The sequence below is a fragment of the Pomacea canaliculata genome, linkage group LG5 (genome assembly GCF_003073045.1).
Source record: "Pomacea canaliculata isolate SZHN2017 linkage group LG5, ASM307304v1, whole genome shotgun sequence".
Lineage (NCBI taxonomy): Eukaryota > Metazoa > Mollusca > Gastropoda > Architaenioglossa > Ampullariidae > Pomacea > Pomacea canaliculata.
In genome coordinates, this window is record NC_037594.1 from 10,287,848 (window position 1) to 10,312,023 (window position 24,176).

Genomic DNA, 24,176 nt, shown 5'->3' on the forward strand with positions numbered 1-24,176 from the left:
ATTTTCATCAGCGCTTCATGAAATATTTCAAATACCCATAGTCCAGAGGTTAATCGCTTCCATCTATGGGTAAAAAAGAGCAGCATTTCATGAGGTGGTAGACGCAGTTATGTTTAAATACATTAAAAGCATGCCATCAGCAGTATGTAGAACAGAAATAGCTAATCCATCAACTCCTTGCCTCCCTAGCATGATGGCTAACTCTATAAATGCTTGCATTGTGTAAATGAATCAATGCAAAGTGCAGTTTGACAACATAAGTTTGTATAAAGGACAACAAAGCAACTAGATTCAGGAAAATGTTCTTCATTGATGCTGTGTATCAGCTTGTAGTCATTTTCTTTACATTTTTGGTCGAGTCATTTTACTGCCTTTAATGAACATATATAGCTTGTCAGGTCTTTTGTTTGCATGATTTTAATATACACGAATGCTAGTGTTGTCCTTACTGCTTAGGGATCATGATTATATGTTAGGATTTTACAATTGCAGTATAAACTAGTCTTACCCAGCTATGGGACATGTAGAGTTCCATTGGCTGGTGTGAGAGTAGCTGTAAGAAGTTCAGATTTACCTCCATCTCATTTAAATGCTGCACTTAGCTATGGTACATCTTACACCTTTGTCATAAATGCTTCCTTGTTCAAACCTCTTGAATGTTGTCCATTTAACATCATTTTCTGAGGCTACAGGGCAATAGGGTTATTTTGGGATGGAAGTCAAGTTTTACTTACTGCATTGACCTGCATGTCAAGAAAAAAGGCAATTTGGTGGGAGGGACATTCTCAATAGGTTTGAGATTATGAAGTGAGAATGGATAGCATCCAAATGTGAGGTGTGTGATATACTAGCTTTTATCTGTGCATGCTTGTAAGCACTCCATGTTTCCAGACATGGTAAGCAATAAAATTTTGGTGCAGCTTTCTGCTGGTGAAAATAGAGATCAGTATACTGCATTTGTAGACAGTTTTTGACTAGAGATGTTGATGTCTCAATACAGTACCTCTACATTGTTAAATAAAATAGGTCTTACAACTGTTTTTAAAATAAAGTTTTTACTACAAAACAGAATGGGTTACAGTATCTTATAGCAGAATCTGGTGAACTTGAAAAGAGTTTTGCTATCCCTGCGCTAGAGTAACAGAGAAATGTGAGGCAAAGCTAGGCTTTAGCTGCTTGCCTACAGAAGTAACTGCTTGTAGGTCTTTAATTCTTTCTGTGATTTCTTTAGCAGCTTAAATATTCAAGGTAATTTATGCAGATTTATAATACTGTAGTGCTGGGTGCAGGTAACTCAAAGTTGTTGGCTTTGTGAGCACAGTACGTTGTTCATTCTTGTAGTAATGTAGTTGATATTAATACCTGCTTATAGATATGCATCATTCATATGGTTATGACTTGACAATGCCCATTTGCAAAACTTTGTTTAGTTTTCAGTGCACTGGTATAAACATCATGAGCAACTTTTAATATTATGTTTACCCATTTATGCAGTTTTAAGTTGGAACTGATAATATGTATTACACTAGCATCCCCTGTTACAGATTTTGTTGTGTTAACAATAAAAATAGTAGAAATTGCAACTGGTATTGTAGTGTTGCATTTGCTGGAGTAGTTCTAAATTAACATGGTTAAAAGTATGGTGCTCCAGTCACTGCCATATAATCCCATGTAAAGATAACCTAGATAGAATTCCTGGTTATATTTAGCACAACCCTTGCATGTAGTCACACCATTACTATTTCCTATAAGACAGAAAAAGCTGCATTGTGCTTATAGTTTAATGCTACCTACTTTCTCTTAATATTTTGCAATGGAAATAACATGCTCATATTTAGGGTGGTTGCAATATTTAACCTATTGTTTTTATACAGCCAAAATAGTCATAAAATCCACAGAGATATGAACTATAATGGTTCATCAGTTTTAACAGAATCCAAGTCAAAAAGACCCCCTTGCTCATCGTACATAATTTTTGTTAGAATACTGTTCGTGGCAGAATGTAAACATTTGCAGCTGTCAGCTGGCATTTGTGAATTGCATGGCATCTTTTTGCCAAACACACTGGTCACTTTTGCAAGGAAGATTTTGCTTCAGGCATTAACCGAACCAACCTACAACCACCTAGACATTGGTGTTTCCTAGTGGTGGGAACTTTTCTGTGTTGTTACTTGTATTAAAAAAATTTTCCTCACTTAAATGTAATTACGATGCCAGTAAATGCTGAGTAAAGTGTTGGCTACTTGGCAGACTGGTAAAAGTGTGAAACTGTTTCTCCTTTTAAGTATGCAGGGTGTTGTTATGTCTTATACCACTTTATATTTTATAATAAACAAAGCTTATGTTTGTGGTTTGGGTTCCAGAAGACCATGCCTAGCACATGGTCTGATTCTAAAGTGGATATCAGTCTAGATGCTTTGAATCCTGCTGCTCGCCAGAATAAGATGGTTACACCCAGTTTGAACCAGATGCAGCAGCAAATGACAAGTCCAGGTATGTTTTTTAGTTGTTTTTTTTTTTTAAATATGGTGATGGGCATTTGTTCCCAAAGTTGTTACAAGGGAAATGTTACGATGATAATGCCTGGCTATTGCTACTTTTCTGGTTCATTATATCAGATTTAAAAGGACGAGATATTTTTTCAAACAATTTTACCAAATTTTCCATTTCTAATGGGAGCAGCATTCTTTTGATTTGTGATAGTATTTAACAGAATCTGAGTGGGGAAGAAATAATGAAGTAATAGAAGTGATAGATTCTTATAAAACCTAGAGATTTTAGATCATGGATCTTGTTTATTTCACATAAAAGCAAGAAAAGGGGAATGTTGCTGCTTTACTTGCTTCTTGCTAATACTGCACACAGAATTGAAATGTAAAATCTGTACACTCTTCCATGTAACAGTATTAACCATTGATGCCATGTGGAACTATATGCATGGAGCCATACCTGTAATTAAAATATCTGCTGTGAGTTAACAAGAAGTGTGGACTAACCGTACTAACTTTTTCATTTTCTGCTTTTCCATCCAAGGTTTTGTAAGATGGTACGATGTTGCAAATACAGGTGTGTACAGGAATATCAGGCCTAATTTGCATGAAGATGAGATTGTTGATAATGCATGCTAGCCAATCTGTATGTCTCTTGCTTGGCTTTGGAGACTTTTTTTTTTAAGTGGTCTCATCCTATTACACATTCTGGGGACAGAAGGTATATAAATGGCGCTGTTGTTGTTTTTGGAGAATAGGCTGTATTACAACGAGCAAATGTTTAATGATGAGTAACAGAGCTCTTGTCTCATATCTTACCATGTTTTTCGCTTACCAATTGTTATGTCTGTAAACAATATCAAGTGGTTTTTCCTTTAGGCTTTTTGACTGAGTAAACAGGTCTGATTGATCATACCACATTTTGATTTCCCTAGAACAGAAGTGACTTCCTTTTGATGCTTATGAATATTTGTGAACCGAGGAAAGTTTTATTAGATTTATTTTGTTCCTACAAAATATGTGGGGAATGTTTTTCCACTTACTTTAAGCAAAGATGCAAGCTTAATTGTCCATTCCTATTGTCCCAATATTCTCTCATTGCCCCTAGAGGGGGAAAATAAGCTAGACAATAAAAACAAAAAAAATCTTCTGTGTGTGTGTGTGAGAGAGAGAGAGCGCATGCACACTTTCAGTGCAGCAATCAATGACTTGGGTACAGTCTCAGCTCCTTCACAACTACTCACTGTTCACCACCCCAACATAACTATTCTCTGAGATTTGTCTTTGCCAGCTGGTGTAATGATCAAAATAACAGTAATATGTGAGATAAGGTGTTGAGTTCATACTTTTATTTCATCAGAATAAGTCTTTCAGTATTTACTACTCAAAAATTCATTTTCTTTAAGAGCATTATTGGCCCAATATCGGTTTTGATAGTTTTAAAATCTGGACTGTCGACATTAATGAGTGACAGTAACATTTACTAACAAATGGTAGGGGAGTTCTGCAGCCTTGTGGTTAGTATACTCAATTTCATAGCAGTTCGTTTGGGTCAGCATCTGGAAATGTAATTTGCTAAATACATACTTTATCATGGACTCTAACAGGGGAAATAAATGGAAACTATTTGCTGATGCTTTATTATGGAAGCTGAAAGGTTTGGTCCATTAGGCAATAAGCTCTTCACCTATTTTTAACATTTACATTTTAAGATCAAAATGTTTTAAAGTTTTTTATCTTACTTGACAAGCATACATAAAACCCTGAATGACTTTACACTTTTTTTGTCAGCTGTTTTCTTTCATAAGTACTTTTTAATTGGGATTATGATTTTTCAGTATATTTAGTAGCTTCTTTCCTCTGTGGACTTCACATTTGAGTTACAGCCTGAAAACAGTGTTTTTTGTGTACCTCCCTTATCTTTGCTTTTTTGCATGAATGTTCATCTATCACATTTTAATTGGGAGTTAACTCAAATTCCTCCTCTTATTTTTGCTCTTTTTTTCCTCCACAAATTTTACTGAGTTTAGTAATTATTGCCTGGGCATCCATTTGGTAATGTTCAAAAGGTATTCTGCTTCACCATCTGTGTGATCTGCTAAACTGTCTGGGCTATATTTTAATACAATCTGTTGCAACCCTATATTTCTAAAAGTTCTGCAGCTGTGTCATGCTTTTTATCTGAGGGTGCAGACAGTACCTTCAAGTATTTGTCCTATTTCATGATTACAGATTTCATGCACATTCGTTTATAAACAACTTTTCCAGTCATAGAATTATCAGTGGAAAGCATTTTCTCATACCATTGCCAGTTATTTTTAGTGTAATCGAGTTTGCTTCGGACAATAACATTATGAATAGCAATATTGAAAGAAACTATGTTTGGTGTGACATGCAAAAAGTAATAGAAATTAGTTTCTAATACAATAAAACCTCCTCACTAAGACCTTCCATATTGCCACCCCTCTTAGTTTTTTTTTTCCACATGCATATAAACATTGTCTCTGTATGACTTACATCCAACACTTTGTACTTAATTCAACTTTTTTTTTTGTGGAAGTCATGTGCTGAAAAAAAATTGAGCACATTTTCAAATAGACTGCTTCTGACCAACCATTTTTCCTTTACAGTCAAATCTCGCTACTATGCCACCTACCGGGACCGAGCAAAAGTGGCATAGTAGCGAGAGTGGCATAGTAGCGAGGGTTCATAAAAACGGCTTTATTTGTTCAAGTTACCCGTCAGTCCACAGCAGGGGTGGGCAATGAATTTTCCCAAGGGGCCGCATGAGAAATTGGGATGGTTTTAGAGGGCCGGACTAATATAGTTAACTCAGTTTTACCTAATACTGTATATATATATAGTATATATACTGGCGGGCGGGCCGGTCAGAGACAGGAGGCCTTTGACCAGGTCTGGTCCAAAGCTCTCAAGAATCGTCGGCTTCGCTAGCTGTCTCCTCTCATTCTCCCCCTCACCTGGAGCGGTCCGGTGACGCAACGGTTAGCGCTGTTAGCGCCTGTCACAAATACAGTGAAGGTTGGCTGCCCAGAGTTCATTTCTCGTCTCGGGCACGCTGTTCTTTCTCTGCACGTGGCATCTGTTTACAGGACTGGCTGCCTGCCGTAATATAGCCATAGTTGCTGACGCGGCGTAAAACACCAACCCCCCCCCTCTCCCCCTCACCTCTTCATCCTCCACCTCCCAACCACATCCGCGCACCTGCATCCTGTCGCTAGTCGACCCCCTCACACCTTCCCTCTGTCACGTGGCTGTCACCCGGCCAGCCACCACCCCCCCCCCCATCCAGCCTCCACCCTCCCTGTGTGCGTGCTATGTTCCATCCCCACTAACTGCGATGTCCCACACTACCATACAGTATAATAGTCGAGCACTGCGCGGAATTTCACAACTTGTGCCTTTTAACAATCACAAAAAAGTGGCATAGTAGCGAGAGTAGGGGGTGGCATAGTAATTTTTTTTTTACATTGAATTTATAGTCGGGACCGAGCAAAAGTGGCATAATACCGAGAGTGGCATAGTAGCGGGGTGGCATAGTAGCGAGATTTGACTGTATTACAACTTTCAACAGAAATAATGTAAAATAAGTTTTTAATGAAACTGCTTGTTCATAGGGTTACCAGTCATTTTGACCTTAAACCGTATCTACTACCCACATGAGTCAAATTGACCCAGGCCCGAAAGAAAAACCAATCACCAATGACAAAAGCAGCTTTTAATGTCAAATAGTACGTTGCTCTAAGAGGTTCAACTACCTTACTAAACAAAGATGTTTGGCAATACACAAAGAACAGATCTCACAATGGCATATAAACAATTTTCTCTTTAATCATTTTTTTCATGAAAGCTTTTGTCATCATTTATTTTGGGGTTTGGAAATTTCATATTAAGTGTGTATGCAGACAAATGTCTCTAATCAAGCATTCATTTAGTCTGGGCCTGGGTCGTTTTGACTTTCCCTGTTGGGGATAATGTGGTCTTACATGGAATGATGTAGTCCGGTGGGGTCAATTCCAATCAGTTGAGAGGTCACTATGGCTGGGGAGATAATAGTTTTGGATTGAAATTACCATCCCCTATTCATTGTTGTCTCTTTGTTCACCATCAATGACCATGTCCTGAATTATGTGTTTATAAAAGTAAGATTCTTGTGACCAATTGTTTGTGCTATATTGCAACTTTTTTGCAGAAATCACTTTAAGAGATTCACGTGCGTTTCAAGGGGGCATCTTTGTCTACCATGTGGATTGATTGATTGCTTTACATGGAGTGTTAGTTTCTTTATAAATCCTCAGTCAAGCACAACAGTCGTGAAATATGTAACCATGACCAAGCAAAAGGGATAAAGAAAAGCACTGTGATATGGTTTTAAGAGTTGTTTTTTTTATATATATATAACTGTTTGAAGTCATGGGATGAAAGCAGACTGGTTGATTTCCCTGCTTACCCTTTTCAGTTATGACTGATTTTGGTGGATTTTAGCAAGTCTTAATAGGGAGGTTTTACCATAAATAATTAGTTAATCAGTTAAGGTTTGTGAAAGTCTTGTCACTTTAGTCCCTCATATTATGGAGATTTTGGTGTGTCTCATCACTTTCCCTGCATCAGAATTTTTCTGCCCACTATTTTTCATTTTATATATACATACTTATTTTGAATAGTGATTTTCTGCTTTTTAAGACTGGTTTGGTCATGGCAGAATACTTTGCGTCATCAAAAGATGATCTTTTGCAGGACTTGCTTCTCCAACTGGCATGATGCGGACAAACATGGGACAAGGAATGGTGGCAAATACCATGATGGCCCCAGGCATGATGGGAGGGCAAGGCATGGCACCAGGCATGATTGGAGGGCAAGGCATGGCAGGCCTGGCTCCAGGATTTGCTGCCATGAGTCTGCAGAGCCCTACAGGCATGCCCATGATGGCCCCACATCCAATGATGGGACAACCTATGGGTAAGACAATTTTTTTACTCAAAATACTGTATTACAGAAGGGATGCATTTGGTTTAAAATGAAATTAAGATAATTGTAGTTATAAAAAAATTGCAGATTTTGGATATTTTAGTTTAGACTTTTTTCAAACTGGATGAAATAATAAGAAGAAAAAGAGTTTTGATAACAATATGCTTTAGGCACAGGCATTGTCAAAATGCAAATCTGATGAGCAAAGCATTATAGGGGAATAGAATGAAAGTAGGCATGATAAGAACAGCACAGAGGATGGACAGTTCATATTTAATGTGTACTTTATGGGATGGGGAGCTGATGGAGAACGCAAAAGTGATGTATAAGAGATTTTGCCATGTTCTGAGAGTTGCTAGAACTTTATGAGTAGAGTAGCTAGAGCAGCAGAAAGGGGATAATTACAATGGTTAAGTTTAACCAGAAATAAAGCATAAACAGGAATCTGTGTGGTATGGACAGATACCTAATTATTAATTATACTGATTTTGAGTTGTGCATAATAAACAGAAAGACCTTGGCACCCATTTGTCTTGTCATGTCAGCAGTGAAGTAAAGTTCATTTAAAATATAACTAAACGTAGGCCTCAACATGTCATTGTCACCTTTACCGTACTGTATGCCTAGTTTAGGAAGTCTGTTATCCATTTGTAATGACATTGTATGAGGCCTCAGTAAATTGTATGATGACTGTTGATACCAGCAGTACTTATCACCTGTGCAGGCTATGGCATCCCACCAGGAATGACCATGACAGCTGGCATGATGGGTGGCCTGAATACCAGCCCTATGGGCATGACAGCTCCAAGTGCCATGCAGTCTTCTTTTCAGCAGCGTACAGATCAAGCCTTTGCATCATTTGGCAACATTAAGAAATGAAGCAAGTGCTTGAAGATCACATTCAAAGACAAGCTCTGCTCACCTGTGAAAATGTCATCACACTTTATGTATGGGAATTATTTAAAGCTGCACTCCGTGCTTGAAATATCTGCTGCATCTAATGTTTAGTGATGTGTGTCTGTGACAGGGGATGAGTAGGCATGGAAAGGCTTGGGACATGGAGGAAACATTTAGTTGCTAGTGAACACTCAGTCCATTGATCCATATTAATTTATGAGGCTTAGTCATCCATGAATCATCACAACCAGCCCTGAAACATTGAAGGATGTTGTCATCTCTTTGCATGGTGTGGATGCCTATGCAACATAACGTCAGTTTAAGGGTGTAAAGGGATGACATTTGCCAAGAAGATTGAAGAGGCATTATTTGTATTGCTTACATTCCATCCTTTTAATGAAGGAGACAGACTGCATCCTTTAGCCTTCCCTGTGATTTTGTGACAAAAGCTGCTGTCTGAGTTTCGTAACACTACATTGTCAGCATCAGTGCATCTGTCAACAGGACTGGATACAATTCAAACTCAGGATGTGTCATCCTGTTATTGTGATACCACTACTACACCTACTCTTGCATGCTTTGGTTTAGCTGACCTTATATTTCTGTTGGCCGAGTGTAGCTGTGGTTGTGAACAAGCTGTTTTAGGTAATTAGTGTTACTGCCTGAGAACACAATTTTGCCTCTTAAGGTTTGATTTCTAACTTCAGATTACCTTTTGTTCCCGTACAAGTTCATGGTGGGATTTGATCTGGGTAACTATTATGGGATTTCTGTTGTCACTTAATTTTTAGCTACCTTTTTACGTGTTTATGATTGCTGTTGGTATGGTTGTTCATTATGGCCAGTTGGATAGTTATGATTATCCTACTGTTAAAATAACTCAATTATCATAGTCTGGAACCTCCTATCAAATCTGCAATAAAAACTTGAAACCAGCACGTAAAGACAATGGTTCATTACAAGACGTCTAAAAACAATTTACATGATCTTCATGAAAAAAATTTTTTTTAAAAACCCTTATTGTGAAAAAAACTTTTTCTAATTCTGCACCCAAAGAAGGCATTTCTAACTGTGGGGAATTTTTGATGGAGTGGAGAATGGTAATGTGAAATATTTTTATGTTATGTTGTCCTTCAGTATGCAAAAGTATATCATACACCAGGTGTCTGTAAAGAAGCATATACAATTCTAGGAGTGAATGTGTGTTTGTATTAAAACATGATGGGCAGGTTATGAGACCCACTCAATACCACAGCTTGTCTTGTATTTGCTGCTATATTGTTGGAAGGAATTAAGATTTGTGCAGAGATTTGATGGCATCAACCTAACAAATACTTAAACCAGTTGTTTGCAAACCACATTTGTGACATCTACTTTTTCAGTCAGCTGTCATTGAAATAGAATCTAAGCCACTGCATTTGCTTAGAACTGATGGACCTTTACATGTGGACTGTTTGCCATCAGAGAGTACTCAAATTGGGATGTTTTGCTGTAATATAGCCTTAGTTGCTGACTGTAAAACACCAATTTCTCTCTGCAGTAAACAATGGGGGCATTATTCCCAAAGGTTATACCATACCATATTACACATTACCCATAGTGTACAAGGAAATCATAATTTGTGCCATTTCCAATTAACAGGGGCATCTGAAAACCAGGGGCTTTGTTGAGTTTTTAACATTCTTCAGGATGAGACTCATTGCAAAACATCTGCAGTGATGTTGATTTGTTCTCAAGACTAATTTATGAAAAGCTCGCCCTTGTGTTTATTCATTATGTAAGCTTTGGCTGGTGTTTTGTCAGTAACAGATTTTTAATTTCACTCCATTTCATACACTTTTGAGCTTTCAGACCGCAGAAATGGCAGCACCTTCTGAAAGATAAGGTGAAAAAAAGAAGAGGACAGTTCCATTCCACCCATATCTAATTGTCTATGCAGATGTAGTCAGAATACTTCAAAGGGTGGAGGGAGGAATGCTAATATTCCAGTGTTTTTAAATTGTCTTTCTGTAATTCTGTGAAAGTTGTCCATCTTGAATGGTGTGTTGACAAAGTGGCGATGGATGGTTGCTTTATGTTTCATACTTTATGTTTACCCATAATGGTGCAGGTTTGCAGTACATGCTTAAATATGTAGATGTTTATCAAGATGTTTGTCATCATTCTGGTACAATTTCAGGAGCACAAGAAAGTGACAAGCACTCAAACTATGATTGGGAGTTAATATATGTACTTGACTGGCACTTGTACAGTTAAAGATTATAGATTCTATCTGTACATGTTTAAACATGTTGTTGAGTTTTATCATGCATTCAATTACGAAATTATCTACAACCAGATTAAAAGATATAGTTGTATATAGCCAGCTGTTGTGTGTGGCCTTATTAATACAAGTGAAAGATTTCCTTTGTTCTTAATAAAGTTGTATGTACTACATTCTACTGTGAGATCTGATACTGAACACACAACTCCTAAGACATTCATTCTTTTTTTTTTTCTACACAACAGCCTTCTAATCTTTTCTGCACAAGGAAGTGCCCATTGGGTCTATTTACCCTCTGAAATTGAAGCTGTCGTGGGAGAAAACAAGCTACCATACAATCCATCCCATGGGTGGGTTTATTAAGAATTTGTTTATTCTTTCCTGTCCAGGAATTTCCATCAGTTTATGACTGCTAACCAGTTCACCCAGGCACTTACGTTAAATCATATAAGGATTGCAAAGTCATCCCCAATTTTTTTTAACGTCTTCATAAGGTGACAATGCATTCACAAAAAATTCTAAACATATTTACAGCAAATACTTTATTTTATTCTGCTCTTTCCATAAGGAAAAACAAGCACCATCTTTGCTGATAAAAATGCTGCATGCATTTAGTGATAAAATACCTTTGACTATATAACATTCTAAGCAAGCTAAAAGCCTTGAACATGTTCCTTTCTTTAGCACTTCTTTGCTCTATATTTGCCCAGTTTTTCTGTGTCTTGAGAGCTTAATTTAAATAATCTAGCTCATTTAATTGATTGATGATACAACTTTAATATCTATTAACTCACTGAACATGGACAATTTACTCCATGCTTCTGTCTGCTAATATGGTAACATGCAGCAACAAATGTTGCACAGTGCCTATAGTTTCATCTCGGCAGACTGTATTAATGGTTGCTGATTTTGATTGTCATCTTTACTGCAATATTTCAGTTGAAATTTCTTTTAAAAAAACAAAATTTACTGGGATAAATTGAAAGGTGGTAACCTGATGCCTTAATTTCTAGATTTAATTTTCATACATACTCAGTCCTTCTATTCACTTACCTTTTGGACCACTGAACTATATGAAGTAATCAGGGAATAATTGAACAGCTATAATATAAAGCTGAAGAAAACAGTTTCCATAGATATCTGCAAAGGCAAAACTAATGTGCAAGCATTTTAACCATGTTCACGACTGTCTACTGTATATTTCTCAAAATTCACAAGCAGAACCAATCCACTTCACACTTACTCTATTACTGAGCAGAAAATTTTAACATGAAAGAGTCCTGAGCAATTTTAGCTAACAGCTCACACAGTTGTAAGTATTGAAAGAAGAATCAAGGTAACAAATATTTCCATGGACAGATGCAAGATATAGTTCGTGACTTCTTGAGGTTTAATGAACTTATAGAAGCATCTAGTTGAATCAGATTTTTTTTTCAATTATATTACCTGGCTTATATTTAAATATTGTTTTATCAGGGCAGGTGAGTTAACTAGAAGAAAAGTAAATCTCATAATATGATGTTTCTGAGAGATTCAGTTACTTGATATTTTTGCAGTGTCTCAGTCCAGTCGCTAACACAATCTTTAGATCAATGAGCACACTCCTTATAAACATTGCCAATATCAGTCCCTTCTGAACATTTAAAGATATATTAGTTATTTGCACCATAAATACAGATTAGTCCTTAAGATTTTAACAATGCCAACAAAAGAAAAATCAATAAGATTTCAAATCATGATCATATTAAATCTTATTAACCGATAAAGATAAAAGTCTCTTCCTAAAACATACAGTTTGGTGCATAAAACACACATCAAGTGCAAAATGCATCCTGTCAACTAATCGAATAACAAGTGTTAAAGTATTTGCAAGAACATCAAAAATATTTACACAACTTAAAAAAATATGCCTACTCTGGCCAGATACACAGATTTAATCTGTAACAGAAAACTGCTTGACATTGGCATCCTGGCCTGCTGTGATGACAGTGTGGGAATCCAGCCAAGCGATTTGGTTGGCATGACTCATTGTGTGTGCTGAAATAAAAATGAGTATCTTACAAAAACATTTAATGTAATTGCTTAGAAAAATTCTTTTCAGCACAACCAAGACAAAATGCATCAAAGAAAGTTTTGAAATAATGAAAAAAATTGTTAAAGCTGAATAACATCAAACAAGTATTTCAGACAAGGAAACAGCATCTCAATAAGCACACATTCACATTTTGTTTCAGTTTTTTTATTGTTGCCATAGTAACAATGACAAAATTCTCAATAGTCTAAAAAAACTAAAGACAGACTTACTGCTGATGTAACTAAAGCAGCTTCTGTTATTTGATGATACCTGGTGGAAGCCAAAGATCATCTGAAGAAGGTCTGTGCAACTTACCTCTAATTTTGGGCCTCTCTTTAAAAGAGCAGTTAACATCATCCCAGAGAATGACCATACTGTCTAGACCACCAGTAACATATCTTGAGCTGTCTGGTGACCATGCTAAGCATTTGACACGAGCTGTGTGAGTCTCCCCATTACTCAGTTCCTGAAAAAAAAAAATGAATCGGTAAGCTGCAATATTCCCCCTTTCCAAATTATCTGTAAGAGAGGGAACAGGATACATTTTGACTTACCTTGTAATCAGGGACAGAGAAGGCCAAAACCTGGCGGTCTGCTCCAACTGCCAGATAAGCCCCATCTGGTGAATAGGCAAGGGCAGACGGCTCACCTTTCACAGGTACTGTCTGGTTTTCACTCAAGGCTCCATTTTGCAGAGAGTAAATTCGAACTTTGCTGTCCTAAAGCAACAACACAAACGTTAGAGAATATACGTCTCGTTTTTGGCACTAAAAATGTTGCTGATACAATGATCATTAAACAGGAAAGGGTTTTTTAGGAGTGAAATTAAATTTCAGACATACCTTGTGTCCTACAGCAACAAAAAATCCACCAGGGTGAATGCTAACACAGAGTGCCTCAGACTTGACTGGCAAGGTAAACACTTTCTTACCATTTAAAAGTACAGTCAGCTGGAACAAAACAAAAAAATATTTTCATAAGGTTTTTCTCTTTTTGATATGTTTATGTTTCATGGAAGTATTTGTCTAGGCCAAACAGAGCCAGATTTAACCCTTCACTACAAATCGGGCTAGAGCATATATTTACATGTCCATGCTTTAATAATAAGCATGGTTATGTACTCTTCTCATATGCACACACATGCGTAGATATATTCCTCTGATGCTAGTTTCAAGATACAGAAAACAAAACATTAGACGGGACATTTCATGTAGAACTAGCTTACATCTCAGAAAGTCTAGGCAGCAATCCTTGTCAGAGGCTGCATCTATTTAGGTTCTCTCCCACCTAACAAAGACCAGTACTAGCAGACCAGCAGTGCTGATTGCCAGCTCGTACCAGTCTAGGGATGAATGACGATAAGTTGCAAGACATTAAGGTAAGTGGCAAATAAATGAACAAAAAAAGTGTTGGCAATAAATGAGAGGGGAAATAGCTAGTAATGCAAGTTCCAAACATGGAGATAAGGAGTCAAGTGTACAGAACATCTCATGGTATTAGTTGCTCAGTCAACTAAGCCACTTACAGTTTATCTGACTGCTAGGTATTAACTATCCAGTCAGCATGTGCAAACCAGCTAATCTAATCTGAAAAGGTGAAGGCAATATTGATTTTTTTTTACATGTTGCACAGATGCTGTCACAACTACACCATTGCAGGCATCAACAGCTTTGGGCTGAGAGTCCAGTTTGCAAGCCTGACCATCTCTAGAAACCAACACAAAGAATAACAAAATTGTCAGAAATCACAAAATAAATGTACGGATAAAGTAGATATAAAATGGAAAAGGCTTAATAAATCTTTTTTCACATCCAGATTATTCTGTTTTGTGTTAAGGTGAACATGCTGAAGTAGACACACTATTATCAAAAGATAAAGAGAAAGAAAGCTTGCACCAACCTGAACTGACAAGTGCTAACAGACGAGAAGCGAACAAAATCATCAACACCAATGCTGACAAGTATGTCATCATCCACTGCAAGGTCTGTCACTTCTGATGTGTGTCCAGGCCCTTGAACTATATCATTTGTGCCAGAACCAGCTTCCCACCATACTCATTTTGGTCAAGAAATAATGCGCTATCATAAGCAGTCTCACTGACATACACACTTTAGTTTTCTCCCCTTCAAAAATAGCATGAAATCATTCCATTCTATTTTCCTGGTTCCTTCTACAAATTTGTCTCAGAAAAATTAAAATGCATGTTCCTTGTTAGTCAAGTCTTGTCAGTAATGACTATTACAAAAGGATACCAATGCCTTCTAGACCACCAGTGAAGAATTTACTGCCATCTCTGGTCACAGCCAAAGATGTGATAGGCTTCATGTGACCCTGCAAATATTGTTTAACAATATGGTGAGCTTTTTCATCGCCACACTTATTTCCAATGTTTTTCCCTTCAGCTAAAACAGTTTAGACATTCAAGTCAAGGTTTAAGAGACATTTCTTGAGCTTTAACAGTTTAGACACTCGAGTCAGGGTAAAAGACACATTTCTTCTGCCAGTATCACTTGCAACTGGTGAATGCCTCCCACTTTTCTTTCTCTCCGATCCTACATAGTTTGTCTAAATCCTTTGTTCCTCAATTTTGAATTATTTGATCATTTTTGCTTTACTTTTTAAACAATCCTTGCTGTTATCCATCAGCATTACTACTGTTCTTGGAGCTTTCATGGCTAGGGATAGAAATATTTAAATCAATACCCCTCCTTGATACTACTTCCTTCTTACTCTAGAGATTCCAAGAGTGGTGCAACCATTTAAACCCCCATAAGGTCATGTCTAGTTGATGCTCACACACTCATAGTTATTACTATTCAGAAACCATCTTGGCTGGACAATGGAGAAATAATAAACAGAGTATGCAAAATGTCCATGTGCCACTGTGATTGCAGCAAAGACTGATTTGTGTTTCATGCAAAGACACAATGCACTTTTAATGCCATCTTTGCAAACGCTATATACAATAGTTTAAAATTCTATAATGATCTTTGTGAATGTAAACTATTAAACAAATCAATCATTTCATAGCAGGCCAGTTCAATAAAATTAACAATAAATACAAATTTAAAAAAAATTATTTCAAAAACACTCCACTATAATATGTCTGTGACTGTTTTGGTATTTGTTGTCTCTATAAAGTTAAAAACTTATCACAGTCATTTTCTATCATTACAATACCTTCCCATCCAAAAAGTGCACTTTTTTCCCCTATCACATAAGAAACTCACCTTGACAACCCTGAGTGGTTGATCTGGTGTCTCCAGGCTATGATATATCAGGTGGCCACGAGCATTGACACTAATGATATTTGGACCTTGCCACAAGCATCCCAACTGCATGTCCTGCCAGTCCTTGTCCCCCATGACAAAATCTCTGTATGAACAACACACACATACAACAGACGCTTGCAAACATACTATTTCAAATATGTTAACTAAAACGTCAGAAGGGAGGGGGAAATATGTGTTTTACACCGAACCAACAACTAAGGCTATATCACAGCAAAAAAGCCAGCCCTGCAAACAGATGCCACATGCAGAAAAAGAGCAGCGAGCGTGAGATGAGAACTGAACCCAGGACAGTCAACCTTCATTGTATTGGTGATAGGCGCTAACTGTTGCTCCACCAGGCTGCCCTTCAAAGAAGGGAGATACTTGATGCAGTAGCTAAAGATTTAACACTGCATGTTGTAATAAGAAAATAATTTTGAAGACATTACAGGGATAATAAAATATATGTAAATTTTATGTTTCTACTTTCTAACAATCGGCTATTTCAAAAACTATTTTCCACAAGAAAAACAAAACAACTTAATACCCACAAAAATATTTACAAGCATATAAGAATTCTTTTGTATGTGTGTGTAAAAGTGAATGTGTATTTAACAATGCTTGGGAGTGTGAAGGTATTTACATGTTCATGTTTACCAGTTTTAGGGACTGAAATATTAATGAGAAGAGAAATCACAACTCACATGACAAGATTTCCTGATTGTACATCAAATATTTTGGCAGTCTTGTCTCCAGACACTGTCAAGATCTGCTTATCATCTGGACTGAATGTCAGCTGGTGTCAAACATACAAGCCAGTATAGATGATTGGACTAAAGTCTGTACAGTTGTAGTGCTTAAACAGAATATTGATTGCTCAAGAAACCAGTTAAACTAGCTGTCTTTAGAATGTTTCAAAAATCCCACACAACCAACTAGATCTTAAGGGGGAGGGGAGACTGGTGTTTTACGACAAGCCATGACAACCACACATGAGAACTGTCACAGAAATGCATCATAAGAGGAAAAAATTGGTATCACATACATGCTACACAAAAGAAAGAACAGAAGCATTTGCAAAGATGAAGCTATGTTTGATGTACAGCTGTTATCTTTCCACCTGTTATCTATTGCCCTCTGGGACAAATAAAGTCTTATCTTATCTTATCTTAACCAACCTAACCTCTTATCATACTTTGAGGCAGAATGAATTTTTCCCTAAAGTTACCTCTCACACCATCTACTAGTTAGGAATCATATACCTAATATTTATTGGACAGAGTGTAGTGAGATAACAAAAAAAAAAAACAACAACTGTGACTGTATTTTACATCATTTTGGCATTGTCTATTTCATATTGTTTACCTAATCACCATTATGCCATGCAGTCAGTTTTACACCAGAGGCATGACCAAATGAAATTTAGTGACATTTAATAATAAATACTGACCACCGAAGATTACCAAATAGTAAAACACTCACATCATAGATGCCACCTTTGTGAGCAGGGGATCCTATTTCTCCTAGTTCATCACCAGACTTTCCATCAAACTTGAAGAGCTGCAGAACAATGTTAAAACAGTTTGTTCTCTTTTAAATACCGATTGCAAGGAATGGAATGAAAGCATAAATGTTAAATCTTGTTATCTTTTTAACAGAACAAATGTATCTCAGAAATTTTATATTCTTCTCTTTAAATTTAAACATGTTTATAAATCATTTGTGAGACTTTAATTATTTACTAATGCTTACACTGTTCTGGCTTTTATTAAATATGTCCAGCTCACTTCTGGTGAAATGATATGGCAGGCCTATATGGCATTAAATAATATTAATCGAAGGACTGTTAGGTGAAGTTAAGGGATCAGACAAATATATTTAAAATGTATTCATAATCATACCCTTCCATCCGCACCTCCACTGATGAAGACATCCCCACTTTTTGAATATCTTGCAACATTCACAAAATTTGAGTGATTCTGTAAAGCAAACATAAGGCTTCCTGAATTCAGCAGAGCAGTTATGACACGAAGAAGAATCAACTACTCAGTCTCAATCTTCGTCTTAGGTGTGGAATGTCAACTCTTTAAATGATATGTGGTCTTTTCTATCATCTAATATCTCCTGCTTTTACCCAAGCTGCAAGTCTTAGATTATAGTGTAAAAATCTTGTCAAATAGCTGTCACAAAACGGCTGAGCAGCTTTTGCCTTAAGGGTTCTAACATTCAATATCTATTGAATATATATCCAGAGAAATCCATTTTTGCTCAATACTGTAGTCTTCAAATAAAATCAAAAGAAATAAAAAAAATAACATCAGTAAAAATACTATTTTCCATAAAATCAAAACTAACCATCATAACACAGAGAAAAAAGACAAAAGTGTTTTACATGAAAGCTTTTTTGAAACTTGAATGGAGGTCCTTCATGCAGAGCCACAGTTCGATCTTCACTTGCTGTCACAATTCGAAAAGGTCGAGACTGTCGATATGAGCAAGTGTTGACCTTTTTGGAATGTCCAATAATCTCACCTACAGAAGTGCCAGTTTCCATTGCAAAAACATGGGCAAACCTGCACATTATAGTTACAATGTAAAAACCAGTTTTAATTTAAATTTTATATAAATTATTAATAAAAAATAATTTTAACGGAATACATTTGAAATCACTATTTACATGAGCTTAATGCTTTTATAATAAACATGTCCAACATAAATATCTGCTGTATGGAGAAAATTTCATGAAAACAATATGATCAAAAACAGGAAATGAAAGTAGCCACAAGAGACATAGTAGAAAGGAAATTTATTCTAAATGCAGAATGAAACACCTTTGCAGAAATGCAGCCAGCTGTACATTAATAAATGCAAAAAAGTAATTAAGACACCGAACTGCTTGACTTTTTCAGCTTAAAAGAAACAAATTCCAAAATGATCAACACCTTTTCCTTATCCAATAACCAGCACTTGTTCTCCTTCTGTAACTTTTGTAACTGTTTCTGAGTATAACTGCCAGCTGGGATTAATAAATTTAGTCATTATCACTGCCACTGCCAACACCCTTCATCTAAGATAAAGAATTCAAAATTATAACGGAATATGAGCTTTCCACAACATGTGAGAACTGCACTACAACAGCTTGATAGGACTTGATTGGAACCCTGCCATTCACTCATATTTGGGGAATTAGTATCGGGTAATAAATAAAATCTTCTTTTTCTTCTTTTCATCCCTTAACTGGTACTGGAGGTACCAGGTGTCGGGAAGACAGGCTGGAACATAGCAGAGAACTTATGCCAGTCTTGCACTCACATGAGAAGGTCCCCCAGTGGACAATTGGTCTACTCTTTCATTTTAGTCACCCAGAATAAGTAAAATCAGTTGTTTGAAAATAATACTGCATTATAATAATATTGCAAATAATATTGTTAACTTTAATGCTAGCATCAACGTTTTTATGAAAATGTGAATGCTATATATGAAGTCAGAATGTGAATGCTGCAACATGTATTTTTCATGCCATGTATTATACATACTTTTCACGTCCATCTCCACAAACTACAATGTGTCGGTTGTCTGTTGACCAGTCCAGATCCAAGATTGCCCCACCGAGAGCAGGGTACTCTGCTTTACAAATGTGTTCAGGGTTGACAGTGTCCCAAATTCGAACTTTTCCTGCTATGTCTAGCAGCACACAAACAGAGTAGGCAAAATCATATCATATTTTATGAGTAACTAAGAAGGTAGCTAAAAGTTATCTTACAAAGAAGCTTATATTTTAAGCCCACACATGCAAGTATGTCAATGCTTAATATTTATTTACAATGTAAATTCTTGTAGAACTATTTCTCACACATCTTTAAAAGAATGCTGTAATAATCCTTTCCTCCCCACTAATCCTTCTAAATGATAGTGGTATAAAATAATCATTTAAAAATAGTTTTAAAAATTGATAGATCCCTTTACCATACTTCCTATTCTAACTACTGATGTCTTTCAAATGTATTTTAATTAGGACAGATTTTTAATTGGTAGTTGATAAATTACATTGTAGTTTATATTTATATTAAAATAATATTACAATGCCAACAAATATACTGCAACAGTCTAATTATAATAAAACTGCTTGTTCAAACTCCTTCTCTTAGCTATATCTATCAAGATAGATAACATTGATAACATTTTATTCCTTTCATTTTCATTTCATCTCTTTTAATTTATTTATTACCTGCTGAAGCAATGTAGAAGCGGGAGGGTGAATAACGTGCAATGGTGGTAGGTTTGGAGTGTTCTGTGTATACATCCACTTTGGAAAGCTCCTGTAAGTATTAAGAAAATAAGGGGAAAGAAATGCAAATGAAATAATAATCATAAAGCCCACACTGTCTATCTGCATATAGGCTACAAGTACTTATTTACAATTAATATTACTTCTCCTGTCCATTTAGATGTATGGATGTACAGCGTCCTTCAGTTTGAAGTATAGTCTGGCTACAGTTATGCTCCATATTGGTTGACAGGGCATGCACTTAAGCCAGTGATACCCAACCTTTTCTTGCCCGAGGGCCACACTGAAAATCTCACAGGCCAGAACATGGTGGTTTTGCCAGAATCATGATGTTAAAAATGAAATTATGTTGAGTCTGGTTAAAATGAGCAGGCTGGATTTGAGGGGCATAGGTTAGGCACCCCTGACTTAAGCAAAGTGACAGTACTATTGGAATTAACATACTATGGCTTCTCTTCTGTGACATGGAGTAGCATTCTTCCTATAATTAGTAATCTGACAGTCACACGTTATTATCTCAAATACTCTGTGAAAAGATTAAAACAAAAATATACATTTGACTAATCTTTAAAAAAAAATGTACTAATGTCAAAATTCTAAAAAAATATTTTTGTACCACCTAAAAGCTGGAAATTTTATCTATATGCCAAATAAAACAAACTAAAGAGCTATAGATATATTATCTTATAGTCTCAGAAAAAAACAAAAACGGTCTTATGCAAGCACGGTTCAAAAGACACATTGACATAGATAATTATGCCTAAAACTGATAGATCAGAGTATTACTGCTTGCTTTACTCATGGAACTTTATTCAAGAAACAAAAAACACAAATATGGCTTCAGTTCCCTCTGACAAATTAAAATGTATCCAAGTAGTGACTTGGGGAAGTCTTGGGGAATGTGCATATAATAAATGTAAAACATGTCAAATGAAAATATAAACGAACTTCTAACCTGAATATTCCTAATGAAAATGCTCTGACCATTGCAATACAAGAAGTTTTCTCCTTTGGGGTCTCCAGTGATCTTAACAGGTTTTCCTCTTTCTGCAGTTGGAAGTGCCGCAAAGACCTTTTCTGTATAATATATACACACACATGTATATATATATACCTAAACATAGGCATAAACCAAATATACTAAATAAGGCACATAGTTAGATTTAGAAGTGATATTAAAAAAAAAAGCAAGTGCTCTTTATGTTGAACTGGCTGAACTTTATAGGAAAAAAATAACACTGCACCATTTTTTTATGTCTGACTACTTCAGATGTGTCAGCTGCTGTGAATGCCATGTATGTTGGCAAAGCAAATATTATTATTCCTATCTCTGTATGTGTATGCAAGCATACATGTTTGAGAAGGGGGGGGGGGGGAGTGGAGACTTGACTTTATGATTTGGGCCTCCAACCGTGTCAAATAAATCAATACTGAAAATTGTAAAAAGAACACTGGAATCTGTGTTCTACCGCTATATAATGCGCGTTTACCTACGTCAAAGCAATACAGTTAATTTTATAAAGTGACAAGACTTGTTACAACTGTGATGTATAATAATGCTGTATGTTTGTCTCTGCACAGTAATTTCATGCTATCTTTAAAATAGTGAAATGGTAATGTAAGAAGTTATAGTTCTGATGTGTCTATAAGTTTCAGCTACAACTTATATTCGTCAATTTTATGGCATATATTGGTGTGTGTCGTGGCACTGAAGTAAATGTTCAAATTGTTAGACGCCCATTAAAACTCTGTCGTCTGCATTTTCACTATCAGCGATTGAAAGGGTGAATTAACTAGAAAATGCAAAGCTTACTTTGTGTAATGACTGGAAGTTTGCTTTTAGATGCCATTGCCTTTCTCCTAATTGATGAATTGTTTCAAACTGCACAGATTTATCCCAAAATGCTTAACGGCAATCTTAGCTGAAACTTTACTTCCTTGCTCGTCGCCGGCCCGGAAGTGACTCAGGTCAGAGGTAGAAAATCGATATGCGCATGCGCAGTATTGGTCTATTGCCTAATTTGGTCATTTGGGACAGGTATAGGGATCCAGATTTATATAGATGCTCGGTATACCAGTTACCACTGCCAAATAAAGGCGTCCTTTCCAGACATTTACTATCATGAATAAGAGCGCACATGACACACTTATTTTCGTGTAACACCCACTACCCAGCAATGCGTGTTGAATATAATGTAGCGGGAGCGCTGTTTAGGTCAGCAGGTACTGCTGACAGTGCCTAGCCTCCCCACCCCACACCCCCTTCCACCCCACGCGTGGTCGCGCGAGCGGCGCGCAGCGCGAGACGGGCAGCAACAGCGGGTGACGTAGTACCCAAGCTGCCCTGTACAAAATGCGGGCGTAAGGCAGCGCCCGCGCCTTTTCTCTCGGTACGGGAACCCTCACAACATTGCCAGCAGTCAACACCAATCAGAGAGAGAGAGAATGATCAGCGACACTTCGGATTAATCGGACGCTGATCGACAATCTGCGTTTCTTCTGGTTCTGAAAAACTGCTACTTTAATTAGCACGAGAAATGCAGATTTTCAACGTCAGGTTAACCCGAACAGTCGCTCTGAATTAATTAATGGATCGGTTTTGGAAGCTAAAATTTACAAATTACATGTATATAGATTTATATCACATATATCTACCGAGATCTGCCACACAAAAAAAGTCTTTAAAGTCTATATGTTGTGATAGAGGTCTCGACAGTAGGTGCATGTATACGTCTCTCTCGGGATGTTGGTCACTTTCTGTGGAAATCGATATGCTCTTAGAATCTTCAAGAACATGGGGTAATGGAAGCTGAAATGCTTCTCTAAACTTCGATCGGCAGAGTTTCTGTAGAGTGATGAGTTCCATTCAAGTGACTGTTTCACTATACGTTTAGTGCGTAAGACGATCGAAGAACTGCATGGTCGGTGCATTCCCTTTCACTTCTGAATCCTTGACTTTTCTTGACTAATCTTCTGTAGTAGGACTCTGCTGTGCTGTTCTTCCAGTCTTGTACATCGTCCGCACGTTCGATTGCCAAGTTCATTTAATTATTGCAAGGTTTCGACAAGGACTGTTCATAAAAGGCATTAATTACAGATCTGCCCGAAGTTTCATGGCTGATTATTTTGTTACTGCCCTGTATAATCGTTTTTTTTTGTGTTTTTTTTTTTTTTTTTGGGGGGGGGGCGGGCGGTTCATACATATGAGCCTACACGCATAACCTTTTTTGGACTTTGGATAAGAAAAAAAACTCGCGTCATTCAAGTGTTTTCTGCAAAGAATTTTAGGATGCTGATGGAGCGCATAAAGAATAAAAGAAAATATTTTGTGTAAATTTTTTATGTAAATATTTATTTTTACAGACTAAATGGCGAAAAAAGTTAATTTAGGTAATACGATTTTTCTCTATTCCACGAAATTAAACACCTACATAGTATAACTCATCCATTTTCTTGTTCTTTCTGCCTAACTCTCCTATCTCGCGTTCCTTCGAGTTTTTGAATTTCTAACCTAGCTGTGGATGTTCGTTTATGTATAATAATGTGTTTGTATTTGATTGTGACGTCTACATCACAACGGCTTCGCTCCCCACTGCCCCTGGTCTCTTCTAAAGCTCATTAAGCTCGCCTCCGTGTTGGGAAATGCGCTATACAAATCCTATTATTATTAATGTAACCAACACGTCAGTCAATGATGGCTACGTAGGGGTGGACTAGTCGTACAAGAAAACAACAAAGATCGAAATTGCCGCATAACTATAGTTTTTATTCAGAGTTTCACTCGGCGACTGCATGGCCTGCAGTCTCTCCATTCTCACTTCCAAATCCAAAAAAGCCCCTCTCCACTGTAAAACTATATGCTACCTATCCTCTCTACCGTCGAACGTTCCAGAACCATCCACCCCCT

General features: G+C 36.8%; 2 protein-coding genes across 9 annotated transcripts in view; one reads left to right on the forward strand and one right to left on the reverse strand.

The window, feature by feature from the left end:
* LOC112563558 (clathrin interactor 1-like) overlaps positions 1-10,739 on the forward strand; it is a 28,030-nt gene extending 17,291 nt beyond the window's left edge. For 7 of the 8 annotated variants that reach the window (XM_025237608.1, XM_025237605.1, XM_025237612.1 and 4 more), the window contains 4 exons: positions 2,364-2,493; positions 3,034-3,066; positions 7,245-7,466; positions 8,200-10,739. In XM_025237608.1, the coding sequence (XP_025093393.1) occupies positions 2,364-2,493; positions 3,034-3,066; positions 7,245-7,466; positions 8,200-8,354 (540 nt within the window). In that variant the 3' untranslated portion in view covers positions 8,355-10,739. The remainder of the gene's footprint in view (positions 1-2,363; positions 2,494-3,033; positions 3,067-7,244; positions 7,467-8,199) is intronic. The other variant, XM_025237610.1, reaches the window with a different exon arrangement.
* A 423-nt stretch (positions 10,740-11,162) lies between these two features.
* Positions 11,163-22,249, reverse strand: LOC112563559 (actin-interacting protein 1-like). The gene is made up of 16 exons (XM_025237613.1): positions 22,083-22,249; positions 21,225-21,346; positions 20,210-20,300; positions 19,518-19,665; positions 18,374-18,554; positions 17,883-17,960; positions 17,464-17,541; positions 16,686-16,777; positions 15,940-16,084; positions 14,962-15,040; positions 14,609-14,762; positions 14,331-14,415; positions 13,552-13,659; positions 13,264-13,428; positions 13,025-13,175; positions 11,163-12,672 (listed from the first exon to the last, which is right to left on the reverse strand). Exons 1-16 carry the CDS (start codon positions 22,117-22,119, stop codon positions 12,569-12,571), a joined length of 1,818 nt encoding a protein of 605 aa, XP_025093398.1. The 5' UTR covers positions 22,120-22,249; the 3' UTR covers positions 11,163-12,568.
* Positions 22,250-24,176: the final 1,927 nt, after the last annotated feature.

What these genes read in the sequence shown, in the direction of transcription:
- LOC112563559 (XM_025237613.1), bottom strand. Translation starts at nt 22,119, where the DNA reads ATGGCATCTAAAAGCAAACTTCCAGTCATTACACAAA. An exon ending in ACAAAGGTGGCATCTATGAT is followed by an intron (nt 16,778 to 17,463) that starts GTGAGTGTTTTA and finishes GTTTGACACCAG; the next exon opens with CTGACATTCAGTCCAGATGA. An exon ending in TGGTGGTCTAGAAGGCATTG is followed by an intron (nt 14,763 to 14,961) that starts GTATCCTTTTGT and finishes GACCAAAATGAG; the next exon opens with TATGGTGGGAAGCTGGTTCT.